This window comes from Doryrhamphus excisus, linkage group LG9 (assembly GCF_037039965.1).
Source record: "Doryrhamphus excisus strain RoL-2023G ecotype Guam linkage group LG9, RoL_Dexc_Guam_v1.1, whole genome shotgun sequence".
Taxonomy (NCBI): Eukaryota; Metazoa; Chordata; class Actinopteri; order Syngnathiformes; family Syngnathidae; genus Doryrhamphus; species Doryrhamphus excisus.
In genome coordinates, this window is record NC_136365.1 from 6792732 (window position 1) to 6817901 (window position 25170).

At 43.0% G+C, this 25170-nt stretch overlaps 4 protein-coding genes across 5 annotated transcripts; 1 reads left to right on the forward strand and 3 right to left on the reverse strand.

Moving 5' to 3' along the window:
- Positions 1-398: 398 nt before the first annotated feature.
- soul5l (heme-binding protein soul5, like) lies at positions 399-3837 on the reverse strand. The gene is made up of 7 exons (XM_058069896.2): positions 3687-3837; positions 3244-3303; positions 2553-2634; positions 2346-2466; positions 1632-1771; positions 1283-1446; positions 399-1032 (listed from the first exon to the last, which is right to left on the reverse strand). Coding segments are annotated over exons 1-7 (1047 nt in total). The 5' UTR covers positions 3689-3837; the 3' UTR covers positions 399-554.
- A 1507-nt stretch (positions 3838-5344) lies between these two features.
- Positions 5345-12562, reverse strand: gpr108 (G protein-coupled receptor 108). Its single transcript, XM_058069865.2, has 18 exons — positions 12173-12562; positions 11860-11979; positions 11643-11693; positions 10924-11015; positions 10767-10846; positions 9925-10097; positions 9788-9850; positions 9610-9711; positions 9404-9537; positions 9250-9325; positions 8052-8125; positions 7851-7968; positions 7656-7786; positions 7467-7510; positions 7346-7395; positions 7187-7270; positions 6995-7116; positions 5345-6431 (listed from the first exon to the last, which is right to left on the reverse strand). Exons 1-18 carry the CDS (start codon positions 12266-12268, stop codon positions 6344-6346), a joined length of 1698 nt encoding a protein of 565 aa, XP_057925848.2. The 5' UTR covers positions 12269-12562; the 3' UTR covers positions 5345-6343.
- A 1036-nt stretch (positions 12563-13598) lies between these two features.
- On the forward strand, positions 13599-18183 carry LOC131140761 (intercellular adhesion molecule 5-like). Its single transcript, XM_058091475.2, has 7 exons — positions 13599-13777; positions 14880-15065; positions 15266-15341; positions 15770-15908; positions 16020-16349; positions 17610-17840; positions 17910-18183. The coding sequence occupies exons 1-7, from the start codon at positions 13725-13727 to the stop codon at positions 17975-17977; spliced, it is 1083 nt and encodes a 360-aa protein (XP_057947458.2). The 5' UTR covers positions 13599-13724; the 3' UTR covers positions 17978-18183.
- A 587-nt stretch (positions 18184-18770) lies between these two features.
- On the reverse strand, positions 18771-24778 carry ubn1 (ubinuclein 1). Of its 2 annotated transcripts, XM_058091454.2 has the most exons (13): positions 24367-24776; positions 23956-24063; positions 23781-23873; positions 23015-23137; positions 22367-22464; positions 21749-22292; positions 21585-21655; positions 20520-20643; positions 20319-20443; positions 19813-19929; positions 19605-19748; positions 19482-19532; positions 18773-19409 (listed from the first exon to the last, which is right to left on the reverse strand). In XM_058091454.2, the coding sequence occupies exons 1-13, from the start codon at positions 24619-24621 to the stop codon at positions 18911-18913; spliced, it is 2352 nt and encodes a 783-aa protein (XP_057947437.2). In that variant the 5' UTR covers positions 24622-24776; the 3' UTR covers positions 18773-18910. The 2 variants fall into 2 exon arrangements, with proteins under 2 accessions (XP_057947445.2, XP_057947437.2); XM_058091462.2 differs by lacking the exon at positions 23956-24063 and having other exon boundaries at positions 18771-19409; positions 24367-24778.
- Between the last annotated feature and the right edge of the window lie 392 nt (positions 24779-25170).

A 25170-nucleotide genomic window follows, 5' to 3' on the forward strand; every position in this document is an offset into this window, starting at 1 on the left:
GGACAGATTCAATTGCCCACAATGCAATTCTTCTTAAAGGGCCAGGCACGGCCTGTAACAGCCTTCATACACTGTAATTAAAGAAAGAAGCACTAAAAACGAAACAAAACCACATACTTATAAGCAATGAGCCTGGTGGGTATTCGTTACTTTTTATTGTACCTTCCTCAGAGCACACAATGTAGTGACACAAATATTTGATATTAGATGACTGTGGCAAGAGCCTAATAACATTTACCGCAGGATGTTGTTGATAAATTTCAACACTATTGGCAAATCATGAAGAGAAAGACACACCCCAATTTGGGAAACTATTCAAGCGGCTGTCCTCAGACGACAGATCACATGATTATGTAGTGCAAAGAATAAAAGTAGCTAAAAAGGGACCAGAAGCTTGATTTTATAATATACAACTGTTTCCTGTCTTTAGAATTAGATTAAATTTAGCAGCTAATAGCAACGTTGACGTGTTTCTATGATGCAAACATGATAGACCGATGCTATAAAGAACACAGAGCTAAACATGGTGGAGCAATAGTGGCATCCTCCTCTACTTAGACATTATCTTGTTGTTGGTTGACGCTACTTCCTGCTTGTGTGTCCACCAAGACGTGCTCTGTGCCATTCCAAAGTGCAGTGACCCCCTGGAGTTCCACGGAGGGCACCACAGAGTCAAGCCCAGTGGTGTTTTTAGCCAGGTCCTGGTCCACAGAAACCTGAGCGGAGGTGGGGGGGTGGCCGGATGTGGGCCGGGCAGAAGAAGATGGACTGGGAGGGGAATCGGATGGGACGAGAGTCGGTGTATCTGTGGGCACGTCAGTGGGTGTGTCTGAGGAGTTGGATGATGACAGGTTGGTGAGGGCTGGAGAATCAGAGAGCACGTTCGGGAGGGGGTCCGATGGGAGGTCAGCCAGCGAGTTGGGGGTCGACCTCGGGGTGTGGGCGGGGGTTGGCTCCTGGGGGTCGGTGCAGACTGGTGCCCCCTCGGCCACATACCACACCTCATTGTGTCTGTTCAATAACTTCAAGGGGCTACACACACACACACACACATACGTATACTATTAGCTACTTTGTCAACCAAGTGGCTTATGACTGTAGTGCCCCGGGTTTAATTTTGCAACAGGAAGTCCATCCATTTAATACCCCATCCCCATCCATTGCTATTTAAGTATGTTATAATTACAGTATTTACAGTAAGTGCTCCATTTAGCATGCTGTTGTATATAGTTTTAGTCTCAGTAGTCTTTTACGCTATAATATAATAATAATAATTGTTCACCTGTCATATCCCACTCCATAGTGGTAGCTGTGGTTGTAGGTCGCTCTGACTCTCTCCAGTTCTTTAGTCAGCAGGTGAGCGTGGAGCCTGGAGGTGACCGACAGCATCCAACCTCCATAACTGCGCACGTAGACGTGCATCTCGGGCATCTCAGTGAAGTACAACTGTATCAAAGACAAATGAAAGGTGGTTAGCTGTCATGGGTGAATTATGATTATGATTCCATGGGAGTCACAGCAGTGACCTTGTGATCAAGTCTATTTCAAAGTCCACAGAGCGAGCCGGATACACTCGACACTCGCTATCATGTTAACAACGTTCAGGCAAAAACGCTGATCCTGCAGCTCACCTTGTCATTGGTGGGTGCTGGCGGCTTGTCCTGATAGGCTGCAGGCAGCGGAAAGTTGAGCGTGTAGACGGCCGGCTCCCACATCTTGGTCTCCTCCGGGATTTTGACCAGGACAGGTGCGGTCATCTCCATCTGGATGCCTGACAATGCAATTAAAAAACTGAATGAAGTTCCAAAAGCAGGGTTGTCCAAATTTTCTCCACCAAGGTTAATTGGCGACTCCAAATTGTCCATAGGTATGAATGTGAGTGTGAATGGTTGTTTGTCTATATGTGCCCTGTGATTGGCTGGCGACCAGTCCAGGGTGTACCGCCTCTTGCCCAAGGACAGCTGGGATAGGCTCCAGCATACCCGCAACCCTAGTGAGGATAAGCGGTATTGAAAATGGAACATTCTTGAAAAAATGTTCTCATAATATTATCACTGCATTCTCATATTATTTTGACTTTATTATCATAATATTATAACTTTTTTCCCAGCACAACTAAATTATACAAGTTTTATTGTTGTTGTTTTCAGCTTTCTGCTTTATTTTACTCTCTTACCTAACATTTTAGCTTTATTATTGTTATAGGTTTCTTGTTTAATTGTATTTTTAAGAATGTTCCAATGTCCAATAAAATAAATAAAAAAACAACCTGGGGTCCCAAAGAGCCCCTGTACCACACTTTGGACACCCATGGGGTGAAAAACTGAAGACTGGTTTGTTCTTACCTGCTTCATTTGCTCCAGTGATGTACTGAAAAAGTCTCCTAAAGGCCATGGCGGCACCCACGCCCATGAAGTAGGCTTCGGCGTCTGTGGACACCCAGCGTGTGGGGCTGTAGTGGCGCACCTCAACACAAAATTCATCACTTTACATGACATTGTTGTAAACAGCAGTAGTGTTCTTTTTATGGTTCTTTTATCAGTATCCCTCACCTCATATTCATCTGTTCTGCAGACCATATCGAACTGGAGACATTCCTTGGACTCGGTGCAAAAGCTGCCATTAGTGCTGGGGCTGAAACCAGTAAGAACCAGTTGATATATGTTAATATGACCACAACAACCAACAGAATGATGGGATTTGATACAACTGACAACATCTGTGTTTTTATTGTACCTAAACTAATGTTTAGCTACAATAATGTTTAATTTTTAATGTTACCCCCTTCTGGTTTGGAGTCAAAGTCAAGTCAAGGAATTTAATATACATTTAAATTAATACTGCCAAAATGGTTATGTTTAGATGCTGGCGACCAGTCCAGGGTGTACAGCTGGGATAGGCTCCAGCATACCTGTGACCTTAGTGAGGATAAGCGGCATAGATGGATAGATGAGGTTGTTGAATTTAAGTAATCTTTTAAGGTTTTATTAATACAAAATCATTTATATTTGGTACTTATATTTCAGTCAAAGAGGGGGAAAAATAATTTTGGGGGGAAGTAGGCATAAATGATCATATTCAAAGAACCATCACATGTAAACACGTCAATCTCAGTGCTCTTTAGCAAATGTAAGATACTTAACATTGGGCATTTATCTAGACGAGGACTACTTTATCTACAAAAAAGGTACAGTTAAACAATTAAAATAAAGCCCAAATATAGTTAATAGTTTTCATATTTACCCAACACTTCCTTCAGTGATAACCACCAGGGTCAACACGGCCAAAGCTGAGAAAAAAGTCCTGCAAGACACAAAAATACATTTGAAAATTTGGTAATAAAGCTTTTAATGCTGCATGGGAAACATGTGCAGAGATGCACCAGCGTTGTGGTGCATTGTCACTGCAGAGGAAGTGTAGTGCTGCATCATCATCATCATCATCATGCTCTCCAAAGCAAAGACGTTTTGAGGTCATGTGCAGGATCAGCAAGCAAAGCATCCCCATGTTTGCATGAAACACTCTAATAAGCTTAGTATTATTAAAAGCTCAAAACATGTCAAATGCATATCTGCAAAATCAGTCACTGCATGTCTCATCCTCAATGACGGCAACTTGACGGTGACTTAGAGAAAAGTCCCCAAAATGAGCATGTCAGTTGTGCATAATCATTCCTTGACACTCACATGGTCCCTGCAGTCCCGCGTGACGTGAGTGTCCTTCCCACGGAGCGTGCCGAGCTGATGGAGAGGCAGAGACTGGCTGACTGGGACTGACTGCGGCGTGTCTGCGGCGTGTCTGCTGCACTCTGCTGACGCACCAACTACATCCATCCGCAGCGCAGCCTGTGGGAGGGGCAGAGCCGGAGCCTAGCCGGGAAAGGACTGTGCACGAGCTCATAGACGCATTTAGATTAGATTGATTTAAAGCACTGTAAAAGTGTTAACCCTAATTCTTACCTTTTCCTAAACATTGTTCATTACTGCACCAAAAATTAAAGATACAATTAAAAAGTGATTTGTGTACCGAGTCACCTTCGGAATCATCATTCGGAATCTAATCGTGCTATTTTTATGTGTAACATTCTGTGTAACCCTGGCAAGGTTATTGTCTAACAATAAGCCCCACCCCCTTTTAAGGTGCTCACAGACTCAAGCGTACTAATAGTGGCGTGGATCCCTCGTAGAATGTCCGTATAGTCCTTTATAGCCGAGCACACTGCTGGGTTGTGGTTTCAGGCGGAAGGTGGCTGGTCCCAGGTGTGCAGTGGTCTATAATGTGGCATCGCCAAGATGAAGAGCAGCTTGTGGGAACGGTTGAGACGAGAGATTTGGACCCAGTTGGATAGGGAGTGCACAGGACGACTCACACGACGTTTCCGGTTGAACTGCTTCTGGGTCATTGTGTAAAGCAGGGTGTCATCACTGGGGTCTCTCCTTTTGGTGGGTATAGACGGGGTGGGTAAACTTTGTACTACGGTTGGCCTGAGGGTTTTATAGGGTGGTTGTAATAGGTTTGATGCCCTTCTCTGAGAAGATGGTGAAGTTGCTTCTGGGAATCTGCTGGTCCAGCCCTCTCGGATTAATGTAGCTGGGTGAAAGCTGGCTCCTGACGGTGCTTGATGCTCCTGCACGGAAACAGTCACTCATGGAGATGCATCCAGCATGAAACCAGCTCAGGCTCTGAGGGGTGATGGGCAGAGTCTGGTTGGAAGCTGGGGGTGGCAAGTCCACCACAACATTGTCCCTGTCAGGCATACATTCTGTGAAGTTCAGCAGAGCACTGAGATGTCCAGGTGTATACGTAGTATATCCTGCTATCTGCTGATATCCTGCTATATCCGGAGTAGCATCTCAAGCATCTAGCATTGAGGTGGTATCAAGAGTAGCAGGGAAGGAATCACAAGTGATCACCCGATGAAAGCTGAATGGGGCAGCTGGGTTCTGACAGGCGCATGACAGCATTGAGTTGACTTCTTTTCTCATTTCTTAACTAGCAGCCTGTATTAAAAACTTCAAAACCATCTCAAACCAGCCATTTTCTTTGCTGCTTATCCTCATTATTGTTGCAGGGGTGTGCTGGAGCCTATACCAGCTGACTGGGAGAGACTGTGTACACCCTGGATTGGTCGCCAGCCAATCACAGTACACCAACGTCTCCCCCACCACAAACCTAGCCTAGATTCCCACCTTCAAGCTTAATCTTAACACCAAGCCTAACCGGAGCTCAACATTTGTTTAAACTTAGTCTGAATACTTAACTCAAAAACACCTGTCAGCACATTAACTGTACAAAAACTTAGCATGTCCATGCTAAGGAAACCAGTGCTAATAGATGAAGTAAATAAAATCTAGCACACCAGAACACCAGCTTTATTATAAGTCACAGACATGGAAAAACCCTCAGTGAAGTTTAAGCTGTATAGTAACCCTACACTTGTGTCCTTGCAGGAAGGCAACACACATGAATAGGAGTGTGAGTGTGTGTGTGTGTGTGTGTGTGTGGTCATCTCAGTAGTATCAATCTCACTTTTGACTTTGCACTCACATTATTCCAAACAAACTGAAAGCACAGTTCTGTACATTACTGTCTTTTTTGAGGAAATGGGGGAATCATTATTTACAGTCTTCTGACCTTTCAATAGCAATAACTTGTCAATAATCCATAAAATATGCATTATATCCAAAGTAGAATGCTAAAAAAATAGCCGACAAAAGCAATTATCTGTTAAGATTGTTTGTCAAGAATGGCACAGTGAAGCCAAAAAAAAGGGTGGTTCGGTCATCTAACCTTGAGTGACCTCAACAAGCTAAGCGCGAAAGGTACAGCGGCGGTGACGGGCAATCCAACATCAATACTGAAATGGACCAATAATTAAATGTAGTAAAATTTACAACCTCAAAAGATCCCCATCAGGAAAGTAACGCGGACCGTGCAGCCTCAACCAATCAGTAGAGCCCTGAATGTTGCCTGCATTTTGATTGGCCAGGGGAAGGGGGTGAGAACCTGAGCAAGTTCTAGTGATAAATCGGACCTGCAAGCCCGTCCCAGCACACGCAGAAATATGAGGAAGGCCAATGCACGTACCGTGTTAAATAGAAACACACACCAAAAAAAAAAAAAAAAGCTAAAATGATCTTTGGAGAACTCATTCGTCAGTCCGCCCCTCTGTTGTCGGGCATGTTTTCCAAAGACACAGAAGTCTGTTTGCATAGGCAGGCAGTGAGTGGGAAGGACCACGATAAACCACTGCACAAAAAAAAAACAAAGAAGAGGAGGCAGTGGCCATGGGTGGAAGGCCTTATTGGGTCCTTGTCCTCCGCTAATGAATCCCCGCCCATGCTCACAAGGTGGCTTCCTTCTGGCGCTCACGTCCGTTGGACGTCTTCTTGACTTTGGAAATGCCCTCCAGTGCACCCGACTCCGTCACTCTGGAAAACACGGAACCATTAAAAGAGGGCCCATTATATTCATTTCCGGGACTTCGTATTGTATTGTTGTGGACCGCTATACAGCAGCTAACCTCCATAGAAAGATTTCTAGAACTTCCTAACTCTGCGCCTCTTCTTGGATTTCCTGCCTCCCGCTCAAATGGTCTGTGTAATTTACTGTACCCCCACATCTCCTCTCCTTGAGCCCACTCTGCTGTGATTGGTCAAACTCCCAAGCATTCTGGAGGACTTCCGGAAATGTAGGCTGTGTTTGTTGAGTGCAGGCAATCTGCAACCCATATAAGGATGTCCGCATCGCATTGACATCAGTCGAACTGTGTTGAAAAAAAAACTTGAGCAGAGCTGACCAAAACTTTTTTCAGGGCTCACTTTCCAATGTGCAAACCTCATTATCTGACGCATTGGCATTGTTTAACACGAGAATACGACACTGTATCAACATTTACAGGTCTGAAAAGAGGAAAAGCATAATAGGTCCCCTTTAAGTCCATTAAAATAAAGTCCATATATGCACCAATTTTGATTTTCAAAAGATTATTTACATTTCATCCATTTCTTCATCGTCATCATGCTGGGGCAGCTGGAGGTACGGGTTGTTGGAAGCGGGTCGGAATTTGTATCCCGTCAACACAAAAAAGATCAATGTGGACACTTCCACCAGGAACTGAGGACAAAAAGGAAAGTTAAGTTAAGTTTAATTGAAAACATCCCACGACAAAAGAGACAAGAGGTACCTCGTAGAACCACTGCCACTGGAAGGGCATGGTGACCTTGAGGAGGATGGCGATGATTCTTGTGAAGTAGATGTAACACACGATCTAAAGAGAAAGACAACAAGACAATTAGACACTTATACAAGATGAACAGAAGTAAAAAGGAAGGAAGGGGACCACCATGACGTAGTAGTGCCGGAAGAGCTTGAGCTTCTCCAAATTCATGGCAGCTGGATGATCAAGTAAATCAGTTAGTCAGATGATGATGAGACGTGTGGCCGTCTAAATTCAAGGTTCTCACCCTTTCCATCGGTGCTTGAAGCCTCTTGTAGATGACGGATGGACCTACAAGATAATCGTTTTTATTAACTTACACATTAGTATCACATACAATGCATCTCCCCATACACCCATTTATGATACTTTCTCAAGGAATAGACTTTAGAGTAGTCAATGTACAGCTTAATGTATAGATTCTAAAAAAACTGACCAGACAACAGGGAACAAGATGGCGCCACAGCAGATGAGGTCGACAAGAAAGAGTATCTCCTTCCAAAGAGGGTATTCGCTGGAGCCTTCCTCCGTGGACTCAATGATTATGTAGGCCACGTTGGCCAGGACCTGTATGGAACACACAAGCATGTCAACAACAATAATAATCATCCCAGCAGCTCACAGTCCACACCTGCAGTGGAATGACAATCATAAAGATCTTCTTCTCTTTGTCAGACAGGATGTATTTGACGAAGGCCCAGCCGGTGCCAATCAGTGCCAGTGTGATGAACAGGAGCGCCCCCTTGAGCCTGGGTGGTACAGTCGGCAAAAAGATATAATACACAAACACGCAAGTGATAAAGAAGCGACAATTCTGAGGAAGTGGGCTCACAGGTGTGTGATGTAATACATGACAGCCCAGCCCTCGATGGGATGCCCCTCTGTGTTGATGAAGTGATAGTTTATCTGAAAGAGGAAGAGGGACAGCAGGAGGACATTAGCACACAAAGGCTATGTCCACATCGATATGGTTATTTAAAAAAAAAAAACTATGAAAATTACTGTCATTCCACCAAATGTGTTATGTGTTCCTTGAGTTTTCTAAATGTATTTCAGCAGCACAACGCAGACCACAACAAGTCAAATAATTTGCCCAGAATGTGTGTAGGAACATTCCCATACAATGCTTACATTTATGCACAACTCTTATCATGCATACACACACTTTGCTATCATTTTGGGGGGTAATGCATTCTTAAAAAGGGATTGCTGCTAAGAGGCGGAAATTCAAAATGAACCAAAGTCTGCAACAGCGGGTATCAGAAAAAGTGTATAGTTTTTATCAACTACAGACATAAAGTAGTGAGGCTTGAGGTGCTCAATAAAGCATTTAAATCCACCATTACTCACTTCCGAGAGGCTGGCTGTTTTTGCTTATAGCTTGTGGTGTCACAAGATTAAAATGTGACAATTTCTCATTCAGGAAAAAAATGGCTCACAGGCACCAAGCCTGGGATAATAATTAATCACACAATCAATGCAAATGAATGTGATAACCTTAAAGGCTTCAATATGTCGCCATGTGAATGCATGTCTGTTTTCCACGTCTCTTGCCTTCAAAACAGGCAGGAAGAGAGTTCGCTCTGTGCATTGGTTTCAGCACTTTGACATGTTTGTTCGCAATGGCATGGCACAATGGCATGAACGGAGTGCGTCCTTTCATCTGTCATACAGTGTTTTGGTCTTGTGGGTGGGGCAGGGCTGGCAGTATACACACAATGCTTCCAGTGACATTTTTAGATGCTTTGTGCTGTGTTTCAAGTAGTGGTGGATGTTTCAGGAAGCTGTGGTGTCACAGTGAAAATTACATTTTTCAAATGTGCAATTTTCCGCCCCTAAACTCGTTTGACCAAACTCTGACAAAGTGTTACATTCCATTTAATGTAAACAGCGGTTGTTATATTGCTGGAACTGTGCAACACCCAAAAGGTAAATAGTTGCTGGGCCAAGTCAGAGTGTTATGGCTGATGTGGTTACTTTGAGATACCTTTTTTTTTTAATGTGTAGTTATTTTGTACTGTGGAACTCACACTGTGGAAAACCAAAGATGTGGACTTGGTGAAGGCCAGCGCCGCCATCAGCCAATGGATCTTAAACACGCTGTACCTGCACATCAGAAGCACCAATGGTGATCATTGCCTGACTTGACTGAGGCACTGAAGTGGAGTTAACATGTGCAAGTACCTGTGCTTCATGAGCGTGTACACCCACACCAGGGCAGCGGTAAAGAAGACTCCAGCCATGCCAATGTAGAGGCGAGACAGTGGGATTTCAGCTGCAGACAGGAAGCCTCCGGGATTCTTCTCCGTCACTTCCAGCTGTGGAGGACATACAGTGGTTTAAAGAGTGTGTATGAGGCAAGAACATATGAAAACATGTTGTACAATTACAGTGAAGGAGTAGGACTGGTCTATGCCAGGCTCCATGTTCTGACAGTAGTAGAAGTTGAAGTTGTACAAGCCTTCAGCCAGCAGGCCCACCAGCAGGTGGAACTGTGGAGAAGGTGGAGAGAACGTTTAACTTTGGGGTCACTCGAACACGGGTGAAACATGATGAAAGTGCTCTTACATTGAAGTTGTAGGTGTCGTTAACTTTCTCCAAAGCCAATGTCAGCGATTTGTTCTTGTCGAGCTACAGGTAAAAACATACTTTACAAGATGAACGTTTACAATTACGCCATAGCCACAAGAATAGATGCCTCTTACATGGAATTCGGGAAGCGTAATCCCTGCCATCTGATCCTGCTTTGTCTGATCCACAAGCTCTGTTTTTGCATTTGATTCATCTGGAACTTTTCCAGACGTTTTATCTGCATCTTTCGTCTGCTCAACAGGCTTAGCAGGAGCGTTGGCAGGAGCCTCCCTGCTTGACCTCTGACCTGAAGCAGACAAACATGTAGCTTGATGTTATTTGTTTTGTATCAGAGGTTTTACTGGTTTTCCAACCATCACTTGTGTTTAGTGCACTTAAGGGAAGTAAGTTTAGTTGTAAAGGCTCGGGCTAAGACTAGCCTTTAAAAAAAAATACACATACAAAAGGGAATCAATGAAGGCAAATATGAATCATGCCAACAATAGAACCAGAAAATAAACTTGCAGGGGACATAGAAAAGCGGCGCCACAAAGGTCATTGTCTTGGCTTCTCAATACAATTTGGCAAAGTTAATTTTTGTAACAAAAGAAAACCATGTACATCACAATTTTTACTATTAGTCTCCTGTAGTTAACTTCTACTATACAGTAGTGCAGTTAAGAATGAAGTGCAATACAAGAAGTTGGTTCAGACTTGCATGAGTTATGAGAATGTGCAGAGGTTCCTCATAAATTAATAGTGTTTTAAGATGTATTCCAAAAGCTGAAAAGTTTCAGTATCCAGGACTGAATTGTGGCTGTCCATTGCTATGTACAATTTAGTGTGGATATGTCACACTATTTACTTAGCTGAAGAAATGCCTCGACAACCTCGCATAATACAAAGCACGCTGTATTACGACATGTGACTGTACCATGCAGCGACTGCATGGGTGGTAGGGAAAGGGGAAGCTTGCCTTTCACTTTGGTCTGCACATCGCTCTTCAATTTGGCGCTCAAAATATTGTCTTGGTCTCCGAAGACACGCACGTTGACACTACATGGCAAAGACCAAACAATCTCATTTAATAATCCTGTCATACTGTCAAGAATAACACAAATGACTGTACAAACCTGCAGCTGTGGATATCAACAAGAAAGAGGATGAGGGGTTCATTATTGGTCACTTTACTGAGCGTGAGGGGGCAGGTCTCTGTCTCTTCAGCCTGAGGAAGTCAAAAAGAGTCGCATTATTGCCACTGTTTAGAATAACCATGGATGTTCATTTTGCATGCAGCGACATAACAGGACCATGCATGTAGCACGTAGGCCACACAGTCAGGAGACCGGGAAGACCTGGGTTCGAATCTCTGTTGGACATGATCTGCTATGCGTGCGTGGGTTTTCTGCGGGGACTCCGGTTTCCTCCCACATTCCAAAAACATGTTAGGTTAATTGGCGACTCCAAATTGTCCATATGTATGAGCTTGAGTGTTTGGCTTTGCAATATACCCACAGATGTACTAATGCACCAAACCACTAGTGTGTGTGTGTGTGTGTGTGTGTGTGTGTGTGTTAAAAAGTTAAAAGCAACTATCAAGAACTTTGTTATCCCTGTCCACAATTCCACTTGTGTAAGACTGGATTTTTGGTGCTGGCTGGTAAAACATGCTGTGCCTGTCACTCATTCCATTATCAAACTCCAGGCTCTCACCAATGGGGACTCAACATTTTGCGTCTTATTTACAAGTCTTTAAATTTGATATGCTTTACTTTTTTGTCTATATCAGTAAATGACAATATTTGATTAGTATAACATATGCACCCTATGAAGTACAACATTATGCACTCACTGTGTAAGACAAGACTCCACTCACTCGGGACCTGGAGAGACTGAATCCAACCTGAAAAAAACAAAGATCACATGCTTGTGTAAGCATCATCAAACACGTGATCACTTTCCACCCATGCTAAGACTTTGGGATATGTTGCAAAAGTGCTTATCAGCTGATTCGATATTGGACATTTGATAAACATTATTGTCGCTAAATCCAACAAAGAGGCTCTTACAGGGTAGACGCTATAGTTGACTTGTTTCTGTGGGAGGCGCAGAGACCGTAGGCTGACGTCCAGAGTCCCGTTCGCGTAAAAGCCAAAAGTGTTGAGGTGAACGAAAAAGCGTGTTTCGTTCTGATGAGGAACACAAAAACAACATAAAATCCACAATCAGATTTGAAGTATACAACAGTCCCGTCATGCTATTCTGCTCATGACACTAATAAAGCCTCTTAATGCAAAAGCTAGCTTACGAATCCAACGTCGTCTGGAGCTATGCTAGCTTCGAAGCAAACACGATCTTGTCTGCCTAGATATGTCGACTTACCTTCAGGGTGAGTTTGTGTATCCTCGCCTTGCACCCAACCAGAAGAAACAGGAGTAGAAATGCAGCCACGACACCAGCTCTGCGCGCCGCAGCCATCCCCAGAGAGAACGCCGCAAAGCTCCCGCTGCTAACGCTACCGCTGGACGAACCAGATGTCCGGGTCTTCACAAAACGACAAGCAACGTTTAGCGATTCTAATCCGTGTAACTCACTCCGACGGGCAGCTGTTCAATAGCGTCGTGTTGTCAATTTAGCACAATTCGCTTAGCTCTCCGGTAATTGTGTGTTTTCATAGCGCCAGGCTAGCAGTAGGCTGTTCACGGTTAGCATTAGCACATCTCGTTTCCTGGTTGTTGACTCGACAGCCAAACATTCAGCAGGGAACAGGAAGTGACGTCACAAACCTTGTCACCCACTGACAGTCAAACTAAATGAAATATACTTTAAAGTGTATCATATTAAATGGTTTGTAATAATACATACATATTTTTTTAATCACAAATGTCCTGTTACTTGCTATTATCTCCCTTATGGTCACATGACTTTGTGTTGACAGCCGGCTTCCGGGTCCACGTCCCCCATTGTGTGTTGTATGGAGACGTCACAGAAGGCAACAGGTTTGACACGTGGAACACTTTATATTGTTACGCTATTGCGTCATGTGACGTTACGGACAAACCTTTACGTTTTTTGAAGCATAAATTAACAAAATATGCAACTTTATTGACCAAACATAGACTGCTTATTGATTCACATTTATTTATATGCATTAGATCTTTATATGGAAAATCGTCATATTTGGAAGCTTTGAGTTGAAATTGTCTCACTTTTTCCTTCAATGGAACAATGGAGCTTCATGTTGTGCAGGGGTGTCAAATGGTAGTTGGGTATGTGGAGATGTTCCAGGGGCATCCCTCATGATTGAAGGCCATTGTCTGTGTGGTAATGACTGAGTTAATGGCCGCCTGACAAAGGATTCTTCCAGAGTAATAACATCACTCTTTTAGACCATTCTGTGTGTTGCGATGGAGAACATTTGGGGATGGATGACAAGGGAACAAGCTTGTTCTCTCATCAGTAATTCTGGGCCCTATTGAAAAAAAAAACATTGTGCCTTCAAAGCAGCTGTTTTCACCACATCTCTATTTATTTGAGCCCCTGTCAGTTCGAGGCCCTTGGAAACTTTCCCCCCCTAAAAGTTCCATCAAAATATGAGTAACACCTCCCAATTAAATGTATATCTATTGGTCATGTTGGGAGTTTGGAGTATTCAGCTCCACACACACATACAGGGAGCTCCATGCCTTCTTGCCAAGTGTGCTACACACCATTATTCTTGACCCTCCCTTCCTTCCTCTCCCGATATACCAACAGAGAACGCCCATGGTGGCTTTTCAGAGGCCAAAGCAAAGGAATTGCCTGATCATCAGCTTCACACACACACTTACACACACACTCACACAAATAAAACCCTGAAGAGTCTCCAAAGGTCTCACACCGCCTGCATCAGACACAGTGGCTCCAGCTGTTGGAAAGTCATATTTGATGAAGGATGCACCCGTCAAGGTGGATCAGGATCACCCTGCTGCTGCTTCACCTGTTTGGCTCAGGTGAGTCTGATCATCACTACGTGGTAGGCGGGGACTAAGGACGTCCACTTTCAAATGTGACATGTTGGATCACCATTGTGTGTATATGATATCAATTTGTTACAAAATATTAGTTAAAATTACATATAAAAATACACTCAAAGACAACGGATTGTTTAACGTAGATTAATTATATGAGAAATATGTTCAAAAATGTCAATCAAATGAAATAAAACTGGTTTGGATTGAGAATAAGAAAAAGAAAAAATACATTTTGGTGTGTGGAACGTTTCAAATATTTTCCTTTCTTTATGATCATTTCTAATTTCTGTTTGAATGAATACAACTGAAATGATTAATATATATATATACATATATATTGTATGACTATTGTATAACTATTGTATGACATTGCAATACTTTCTTTAGTTCAGTAGAAACAGTAATAGTTTTCTTTATAATAATGATATATTTAATTAGAGGTGTGCAGACTGACTCTCTTTGAATCATCACTTGTTGAAATTGTTGAAAATGATCATTTTATTAAAATTTCATTTTCAATTCAATGAAATTTACTGTACACCTTTCCCCTATTTTTTCCCCCAAAGTATTAATAATAATGATGTTGAATATCAGTATTTCTTTATTTATATTGAATCAAATCTTTTCATAATGACTATTACCTTTCTTCACTAATGATTGCTGCTTAACAAATTGTTTAATAGATGTTTAAGTGTGGGTACTGTTGGAAAATTGCAATTTGTTGTGACAAGGTACACGTACACACACACACACACATACACACACAGGGAGGGTGGAGAAGGCGCCCAGGCTCCAGTGGAACAATGGCGGTAGAAAAGAGGAGCTATGAGTTCTTTGGAGTTGGGCAGGGTGTCCTTCCTTCCTCAGAGGAACACACTGGGTGTATTCAGCCTGCAATAAAACAATGGTTCACAATAGATCAGCTAAAAACAGTCTGATTCCACCAGATGGCAAAATTCAATTGACCTTTGTCTGCATTACGCAACAATGACTCATACGGGAGGTTCATTCGCAATGGCAAAAGCAAAAATCCAGTCTTTTCTACATAATAATCTGTGTTTTTCCCCTCTTTATACCTCAGCTACCTCATCCCCCCTTTCTGTGCACACACCCGCTCCTCTACCCTCACAAATTTCACCTCCCCTCCCCACATTTCTTCCGTCTGGACCTTGTCCATCTATCAGCATCCCTCCCATCACAGAGGATTCAGCAGAACAACAACGTTGCCCACTCACCATGTCCCCTTCCACAATGGTGGTCAGGTACAAATCCAAATTCTGAACTTCACTTCTTCCAAATGTTCATTAAAGACCAGTAAGGGATTCCTCAATAGAGATGAAAAATGACACAACATAAGACAGTCGAAATAATAGTAAAACTTTGTAATTCTAATGTATGATCGATACTGTATATGATCATTCAATATATTTTTTTCAATTTATGAACTGTCTTCAACATGGAGGTTTGGAGACCCAGTCACAGCTAACTGCTCAGTGTCAAGGACAGGCTTTTTCCTGCTGGGATGGGAAGTCTCACTGGTGAGAACCATTTCATACTTGTATTAGTACAATATAGTACAGATTACCCCCAAATTCTAATAAAAATAGTCTGTTCCAGGGTTAAATATTGGCCATCATGTCACTTTAAATATATAGGCTTATTTTAAATAATTTAAGTCATACTGACCAGTCCAGGGTGTACCCCGCCTCTGAAGTTATCATACCCTGTGACTGCAGTTTCTTTGGTGAAAATATCATCATGTACTGCTTGGTTCTTGCATGAAGCAAAGCTCCAAATAAATTGACAATCTTGGGAGTATCTGGATACAGGTTCTAAATCCTACCCATTCCGTGTTTGTAGAATAGATTTTGGGCCAAACTGTAGTAGAACGCTAATGCATCAGAAAAGTCAATTTTGAGTGTGTTGGTAGTTCTGCAGATGTGAAGTTGTGAATCATCATGATCAGGTGGCTCCTGAACCTACAATGGAGAACTATCTGGTTTGGAGTGTGGACAACATGACGGAGTGGAGCATCTCAGCAGTGTGCTATGCCGTGTCAAATCTAGAGGGACCCTGTCATCTTCGCCTCCCTGTCATTGTTTACAGTAAGTTGATTTATTTGATTTGATTTGTGTGTGTTACAAAGCCCCAATGCAAGTAGAAAGTCATACGTGAGGAAAAAAATTCATCGTGGTTTAATATTCTGCCGCCTACAGAGCTTCCAGACAGCGTGTCCATCAGCTTTGCCAATCACACAGGCCCGCTTTTCGAGCATCGCCAGTACACCCTACAATGTACTGTACAAGATGTGGCCCCTGCCGGGAACCTCGTTGTGACCTTCTACAGGGGTCAAACAAGACTGAACCAACTGCGTTCGGATGTGATGGAGAAGACGCCCGTGACCGAAGTCTTCACTCTGGATGTCCAACCCAGGAGAGAGGAGGACGGGGCGCTGTACTGGTGTGAGGCTGAATTACGACTGCAGCCAGAAGGACCACAGTGGCCTCCAGCAGTGACGTCGCAAAAACTCCCTGCTGCTGTCCTCTGTAAGTGAACGAGGATCAATACTTCATTCATTCATTCTTTCATTCATTTTCTACCGCTTTTCCTCACGGGGGTCGCGGGGGTGCGGGAGCCTATCCCAGCTGTCTTCGGGCGAGAGGCAGGGTACACCCTGGACTGGTCGCCAGCCAATCACAGGGCACATATAGACAAACAACCATTCACACTCACATTCATACCTATGGACAATTTGGAGTCGCCAATTAACCTAGCATGTTTTTGGAATGTGGGAGGAAACCGGAGTAGGAGCAATATTTAAGAAAATTAATAAAAAAAATAATTTTAATGGTGCAGGTTACAATTTTGGCTAAATTATGACCACTTTCTTTAAAATATCACTCCTTCCAACTTCTTCAGGGTGAGCGTCCCCAGCCCCCCACTACCTAGAGCAGGGGGAGGGAATCTATGGCTCACCAGTTAGATGTTGGTCTTTGGATGACTGCATTTGGCTCTCATTTAACATCAGAAAATATATTTATATTAATTCTAACATTTTTTCCACTGGCATTTTAAAGTAAAATATTAGTGAAATCATCCGTCCATCTTTGATGCCATTTCCAATAGGATCACAGGGAGCCTATTCCACAGTGGTTATTGTTAAATCAGTCTTGCTTAATTCATTCCAAAAAGCCCGGGCGTGCTGGAGCCTATTCCAGCTGCCCTCGGGCGAGAGGCGAGGTACACCCTGGACTGGTTGCCAGTCTTTTCTTTTTTACCATTAATCCATCCATCTATTTTCTGTGCTACTAATCGTCATTAGAGTTAGGAGGCTATGCTGGAGTCTATCCCAGGGTACACCCTGGACTTGGTTGGCAGCCAATCACAGGGCAAATTTAGACAAACAACCATTCACACTCACATTCATACCTATGGACAATTTGGAGTCACCAATTATCCTAGCATGTTTTTGGAATGTGGGAGGAAACCGGAGTACCCGGGTCTCCTAGCTGTGTGGTCTGCGCACTGGTCTTAAAAATGCACATATTTAGTTGTACGGCATTGAGTGTTACAAAAACCAAAAAGGTTCCTGACCCCTGGCCTACAGGATGCAGAAACTCAGATCACTATTACAGCACAAGATGATTGTTGCTAGGCAGAATGTATAGTCAATACTGCCTTATGGGACAATAAAAAAAAACAATAGCTGATGAACCAGGTCCACTAAATTGTTTAAATGACAAACTACTTGGTTTCTGTGAAATGTTTGGGAATAATATGTACAAGTATCTCTTGTACTTCCTCAGATGGCCCACAGCTACTCTGTCCTGCAAAGCTGCAGGTGAGAATGGGAGAAAGCTTCCATTGCGAGGTTCAAGGAAACCCCCAACCTTCGGTTATTTGGCTCAAAGATGGCCGCCTGGTGGTACCACCCACTCACTCAATGACGGAGCATGCGGGAAAATACACAGTCTTGGCGACCGGGCTTTTTGGACAGAGGAATCTTACAGTAGAGGTGGAGGTGATCACTAGCAGAGGTATATTTAGGTTCATATTGTTTGTACTTGTGTCACACAATGTTTGATGTGTCACATCCTCTCTCGTAGGCACTGCACAGCCAGGTAAAAGACACTTTCTGTTTGCAACCCTGCTTCTACTGACATGGAACTTGTAGAAGAAGCCAAAAGGGATTCAAGTCTTACTGCTGTGCGGATACTTGTCAGGGAGTTTTGCCCTCTTTTTTTTTTGTCACTACAGCCGATAATGAGGGCTTTCTCTTGAGGACGCCTGTCCAGGTACTTTTACAAAACCCAAAAATGTACAATAGTCCAGTACTAAAACTTCATCTGAGCTTTAAAATAAAACTGGAATAAACATATTTGCCCTTACCAATGCCAATGTATTTTCATTTAAATTTATAATCCATATACTGACATGACCTTTGTATCTGACCGCAAGTATCTCAGAACAGATATTCAAAATCAATAATGCTGCTTCCGCGCGCACGTGTCTCAAATGCAACGTCTGGCATATGGTGGAGTTAACACAAAGTACATTAGGAGGTTGCCTACAGCCACAACCCATCCATCCATTTTCTACACCGCCTTGTCCCCACTCATGTATGAGGACAGCTATCCCAGCTGTCTTCAGGCATGAGGCTGAGGCAGAACCTGGACTGGACAAACCATTCGCATCCACATTCATTGGTCCGTACACAAGTTTGAGCCTCCGAGCATGCATATTTCTGGAATGTGAGCAGAACGGGTGCTCCAAACGTTAATATCAATATTTTCTGATCTGTAGTTCAGCTATTTGCTTTTGTTGATCAAACACCTGGCGAGTAATTGCAAATATGCAAAATGCAAACATATTAGACAAATAAGCCGGCAAATACCTCTACAATGTTGGTCTCAAGCCAGTCACGTCTCTGACTAATTATGTTAATGTTAAACGGAAAGAAACAGCTAATAGAACATGCAACGTCTTTATTGTGTGAATACATTTTAAACAAGCCTATTAGACTGCACCTGACCTCCATTTATCTCGAATAAAGTTGTTAGGTTTCAGGAAATATGTCACATCGTATCGTGATGGACCTTGTCTGAGGTTATACAATGACATCATCTGAGCTCATTTCGACCTCTGGGTTGACACTCCCAGTAGGCCCCATGAAGTCTTGCAGCAGCTGAGGAAGAACCGCGTGACACAGGGCATCTTCTGCAAAGTCAACTGGGCTGCACTGAGGAGGTGGCGGAGGAAGTGGTGGACTGCCATTGCCTGTGTTGAAGTTCCAGTGCTGCAGAGAACGTTTGTATTTGGCCACCGCGGCTACCAAGAGCTCCTGGCTGGGCACCAGGGGGCGCATATGAGCCAGCGCCTGCTCAGTGAGGATGTTCACCGGTGCAGGGTTGAGCAAGGGCTCATCAGTCTGCGGCGAAGATGAAGAGTCTGAATCCAAGATGATCACTTCATTGTCGGCCTCCGTGTTTACACGGGACACGCTTGAAGCTTCGACCACTTCACGAGGCTCCACTTTGACTGGGAGCGATCCGACGTTTGGAACGTCAATGACTGACTGCTTCTTCTCCGATCTCGACCTCCTCATTCTGTTCAATTGCAGTATTATGCTTCACTGAGTGTTTGATTGATGCTGCCAAATGATGACTTCATGTACTCACGGGAGTATAGCCTGGAGGCCCAACATCTTCCTGCTCTCGCTTATCAGTACCCTGAAAACACACATGCACTTGGATGCAACACAGCGATGGAGATGGATACAAAATAAACACAGCACCACATACCTGGACTGCATCCAGCCTTTAGGCCAAAGATGTTTGATGTCATTATCTAAAAAGGTCTTCAGGTAGTCCTCCAGTTGCTGACTGCCTTCACTTTTGCTTTTAAATATGTCCAGTTTTTCCCTCAGCACATTGCACAAGCCCTCCCTGCAAACACAGTACAATATTAAACATAGAAATGAAACACAAAAATAATTATTCACATTCTCACCTGATCTCCTCATTCCATTTGAACAACTTCTTAGGACCTCCGCTTCTTCTCACTCCTTTGTCTTCTACATTGTTCCGTTGGCCACCTTGCTTGTCGTCATTAACCTCCTCAGTCATCCTGGCAAGCAGTTTGATCAGGCTTTTTTATTAAATGAGGTCATAGTCATGATTATGACCATATGTGATTATAGTCAAGGTACATACCTCGGTTATAAAGGTCACAATTCGGTTAATTTTCTGTACGGTAAGAGAACAAATTGCAAAGTGTTCCCCAAACAAGAGATTTTTCAAGTTCTGGCTACTCCTTGGCACTATCGCATGCCATGACTGCTGTTGGCCACCGGCTGGGCTATACCGTATTTGTTTACACAGGAGACATGTGACTATAGGTTCCTCTCTGGTTTTTGTGTGGAAACTCTGTACTTTTCTGTTCCATTCCAAGAAAATCTGATTATGAATACATGTTACACTGCTAGTCTGACGTATTTGAGCATTTAAAAATCTCACCTTAAGGTCCTAACTTGCTGATATTCTTGACAGTGTTGATTGAAACAAGCAATCTGCTCAGGCATGGCTCGCCCAATGGCCTCCTTCAGCTTCTGCACAGGATCTTCTACATTGGAAAGGTCCTCCTTTGCAAAAAAAATAAAAATAAAGCCCACAAATTGAACACGGTCATTTTGGCACAGTGATATACAGGCTACTCACTGCAAGTTTGAGTTTCTTGACACGTTTCAAGAGTGTCTCTTTGCTGCAGGGAAGGAAGGACGACAGGTATGCGTACACTCTGGAGCGCAAATGTCCACCATGCTCACGGCACTGACACTCTATACTGAATGTGAAGACAGTCAACACGTGAGTAGAATCAGTGTACAAAATTTACTTTTAATGAGGCTTCACTGCACATCTTAAAATAAAGACTGGTATACCGCCAACCATCCAGTCAGCCGGCTACAGAAGACACCAATTGAGTACAATATTTTTGAGTACAATATTGTACGTTACAAAGTAGTCTGTTTGCCCGATACTGTTACACTGTGGTTCAAACTTTGCTCCCTTACTCTTTTTTTTTTTTTTAAAACAATAAATGATCGCGGTTTCATAGTTGTAACGTGCCTCTCGTCCTAAGTCAGCTGTGATAGGCTCCAGCATACCCTTGCTACCCAAGTGAGGATAAGCGGCACAGGAGGAGGATGTTTCGTGGTTGACTACAGCCTATTATAGTAAAAAAATTGCATATTTCAGAAAACTATACACAGTTTTTGCCCAAATTAAGCATAAAAATGACTAAATGAAATAAAATACAGTATAAGCCGGCTGCACAGTGGCCGAGTGCAACAATAAAATACAGACTTATGCAATCTATCTATACTAAAGAGTAATTATGAACAAAAACAGCGATGGATTGTCATGTTTGTGCTATTCCTTTCATACAAACATGAGAAACACACTTTTCCTTTGTTCTGTGCAGAGAAATTGAGTGCTGCTTATAGGTATGAATACTTTTGCAACCCACTGTATAAAAAACAATGGATAACGTGAACAATAGCGCTTCTTGGTGCTACACACAGAGACAGGCATTTACAAACAGCTTGTTTCCATCACCACTTTTATATTGTCTAAACCCCAGTGTCATTTGTGGCAGCATTCGTGCAATGTACACTTGGCTTGTGGGACCTTATCTAAAATTCTTTAAAAAAAAAATAAAAATACGGGGACCTTAACATTTTGGTACGTCATGTTTGTGTGTGTGTGCGCATTGGAGGGACTCACTCCAGCAGGACAGAGTTGACTTCTGGTGTGAAGAACTTTAGTTTGGACTCACTCTCAGAGGTCTTGGCCACCTGCACAAACAATAAGTGCGCATGTGTGAGTTCAGTAGTTGTGGTCAGAACATGTGACATCATCATCATCGCCAATAGACAGGTGCACTTTACCAACATCAGTTTCTTGATGCTATCCTCCAGGAGGGGTGGGAGTCCGTCAGGCAGTGGGGCATACTGAACAGAAAGTGTTTGGGTCATCTTTTTGATTGGAGGTGCATTAGAGGAGGAACATGGCTGGTCATCTGTTTTGGGCTGGGTTGGAGGTGGCGCTTCTGCTAAACACTGAGTTGCTAATTGTGGTGAGGAAATCTCTTCGCCGACATCCAACAGACAGTCCAGATCGATGTCAAACTCCACCCTGTTGGCGGCCTGGAGAAGTACATGCTCATTGGTGGATCCGATTAAACTGAGCAGCGGGTCAGTCAATCCCGAGCCTCCGCCTCCGCCAGCGTCTGCCGGGCACATGGGCATCACAGGGGTTTCTGGGACGGCGACCATGCTTGGATGACCGCTTTCCATTTTCTGTCGCTCCAACTCCTTTTCTCGTCGAAACTTTTTGAGCATTCTGGTGACGCTCAGCGTACCCGCCACCTTCTTTTTTTTTTTCTTCATCAGCATCATCGTGTTGTCAACTGCCACCATCTCAGACGCTGCACTGAAAGCCAACAGGATTGTTAGCACACCTCATACCACACCTCAGGGTGTAAAACGATGACTGCAACCTCTCACCTTGACTGTGCATCAGCATCGTTTTCATCCTTTGAAACTTTGTGACAGCTTTTCTTCTTTGGGTTTGACTGGTCCTGTCTGTCTTTGAGTTTACGTTTCTGGACAACATAAGAAGTGCTGTCACATGGCAGGCTCTTTTTAAGGATGAACATATTGGCCTATGCTCTTTTGAAACAGCCAATTGTCCCGTTTGTGTATAAACAACACTGATTTGGAATAGGAGAGACAAAATCAACCCAGAATTGTCTGGAGGTAGCATCAGAGTTGAATGTGAACCGTTTCAGGTCAGATGCCGCCTGTTTATGATGGTATTCCGCAATGCCTGAACTGGTGTGTGGCATTTAACACCTGACACCAACTTCTATTATGTTTAATGCAAGTGTCAGCGACTAACAAGCATTTTATACGTCACATCAGATGCTGGTCAGAAATAATTATGGAATGATCCCAATTTCCTGGGTGATAAGGCACATGATAAGGGTCTGACACCTACAGGGAATATAAACACGACGCTCCCATAAAATACAATGTATGTCAATGTCCAATTAAAAGTTTTTATCTCCATATTGTGTATTCTTGCAAGACAAGTGAAAAAAGGTGCCTCATGACCTAAAAGGAATGTCATAAAAAACATTGTTTTGTGCCTACTTTGGAGGTGCCAGGGGGTTTCTCGTCATCCGTGTCAGAAGCCTCACGGAAGTGAAGTACACCAGAGTTTACGTAAAAGCCTCCAAATTTGGTGGTGATGGACGATGGCACAAACTCGTCGTACTGCATTGAAGAAAGCAGTTACTATAAACATATTTGACAACATAATGTATAAAGCAAAACTGTTTTTTGACACATGAAAGATGGGTTGTTCCTTTAACTCATTCGATAGCAAAGATGAATTCCTGTTTTTTGTTTTTTTTAATTGGCGACTCCAAATTGTCCATAGGTATGAATGTGAGTGTGAATGGTTGTTTGTCTATATGTGCCCTGTGATTGGCTGGCAACCAGTCCAGGGTGTACCCCGCCTCTCGCCCGAAGACAGCTGGGATAGGCTCCAGCACTCCCGCGACCGTTGTGAGGATATAAAATGAATGAATGAATGAATGATTGGCGACTCCAAATTGTCCATAGGTATGAATGTGAGGGTGAATGGTCATTTGTCTATATGTGCCCTGTGATTGGCTGGCGACCAGTCCTACCATATTCCAAAAACATGCTAGGTTAATTGGTGACTCCAAATTGTCCATAGGTATGAATGAGAGTGTGAATGGTTGTTTGTCTATATGTGCCCTCCCGTGTAAATAGTTTGGGGTGCACCTGCACAATTTGATGATCCAATACTCTTGTATGATCCAAACAATGCAGGTGCAACCTAATGTGATGCTTGGTGAGAATATGCAGATGTACGCTTGGAAGCACTCACAGCCTCAGAATTGTCGATGAAGGAATCTTCATCATCATAACCGTAACCGATATCAATCAAGTCCTGAACCCGATCCTGCTTTTTCTTTACGGCCTACAATGAACACACACACACACACACACACGAGTTATTCCACACCTAAGAAAAAAAAATTCATAAAGCTGCAGCAACTCACATATTTTTCCTCCATCTTTTTGGCAATATCAGCCAAGTGTGCTTTCTCCTTTTGTTCCTCCTCTTCAAATATGGACCTCGGCTGGACTTCATTTTTGTTGCTGCTCTTCTAAAAAAGTAAATTATAAATATTTTCCACACTTAATATGCTTACATTTTTTTATAATTAGATGACAGACAAAAAAACTTAATGGAAAACCATAATTTCAAATCCAGGATGACAGACTGTATTCAAAACGGTATTAACTGGAAGATGCATACAAACGTTCATAACGTTCATTCACGTGACATAAACATAGTCAAAGATGAAAGCGCAGGAACTAATTATTTCACACTTCAACTAGGAAAAAAAACAAAGCATAATAATATATATACATAATGTGTTAAAGCTGACATAAAAACGTCGTCGTACCTTGTTCTCCAGCAGTTGAGAGTAGCTAAACTCCGGGAAGTTGTGGTCGTCGGGCTCGAACAAGGAAAGGAGGAGGCGGATTGAACCCGTGTCCCCAGAAGCGGTGGTTTCCTTGCCGACACACGGCGTCTGCTTCTGGGGTAGAATGGTGGTTCTAGTGCTGGTGGCCGCTGAGTTAACTTGACAGGTCACAGATGTCAGCTGGACGCGGCGAGGCTGAGCCATCTCGCTTGGAAACAGTTGCGAGGAAACCATGTGACTTTAATTAGAGACTAAATGGAGGCAGGTGTTTACGGAAATGACGTCATGGTCTGCAAAACATGACTGCATTTACGGCCATAGTAATTGTCATTTAGTCGTGCATTATCATAAATTAGAAGGATTTCCCTTGCCCCAAAATGACAATGCCAATGCTGAGTCGTCACATAGCCGTCTCCTTTCATGGTGCGCGTCATGGAGTAATCTGATTGGGAGCTTTGTAAGTGCTATGATCTTCCATGACATCACACATGATATCAGTGTTTCATCATTACCTCTTGTTTGTATCAGCAACTTGTGTGGAAGCGTGGAAAATAGATAGCAGTGATTTTTATGGAATTGAAAATCATAAAAAAGATGCCTAATACATCACTGCATTTCCTATCAAGATCCTGCATAACATTTCATGCCCCATGACCTTTAATGTATATGTTAATATATCGTTAAATGTCTCTATATGGTGATATAATACTGTAAGTATTTGTGTGTGATGACAATGTTTTGTTTTTAAACATGTCCGCTTTAAGCCCATAATACAGTCCTTCC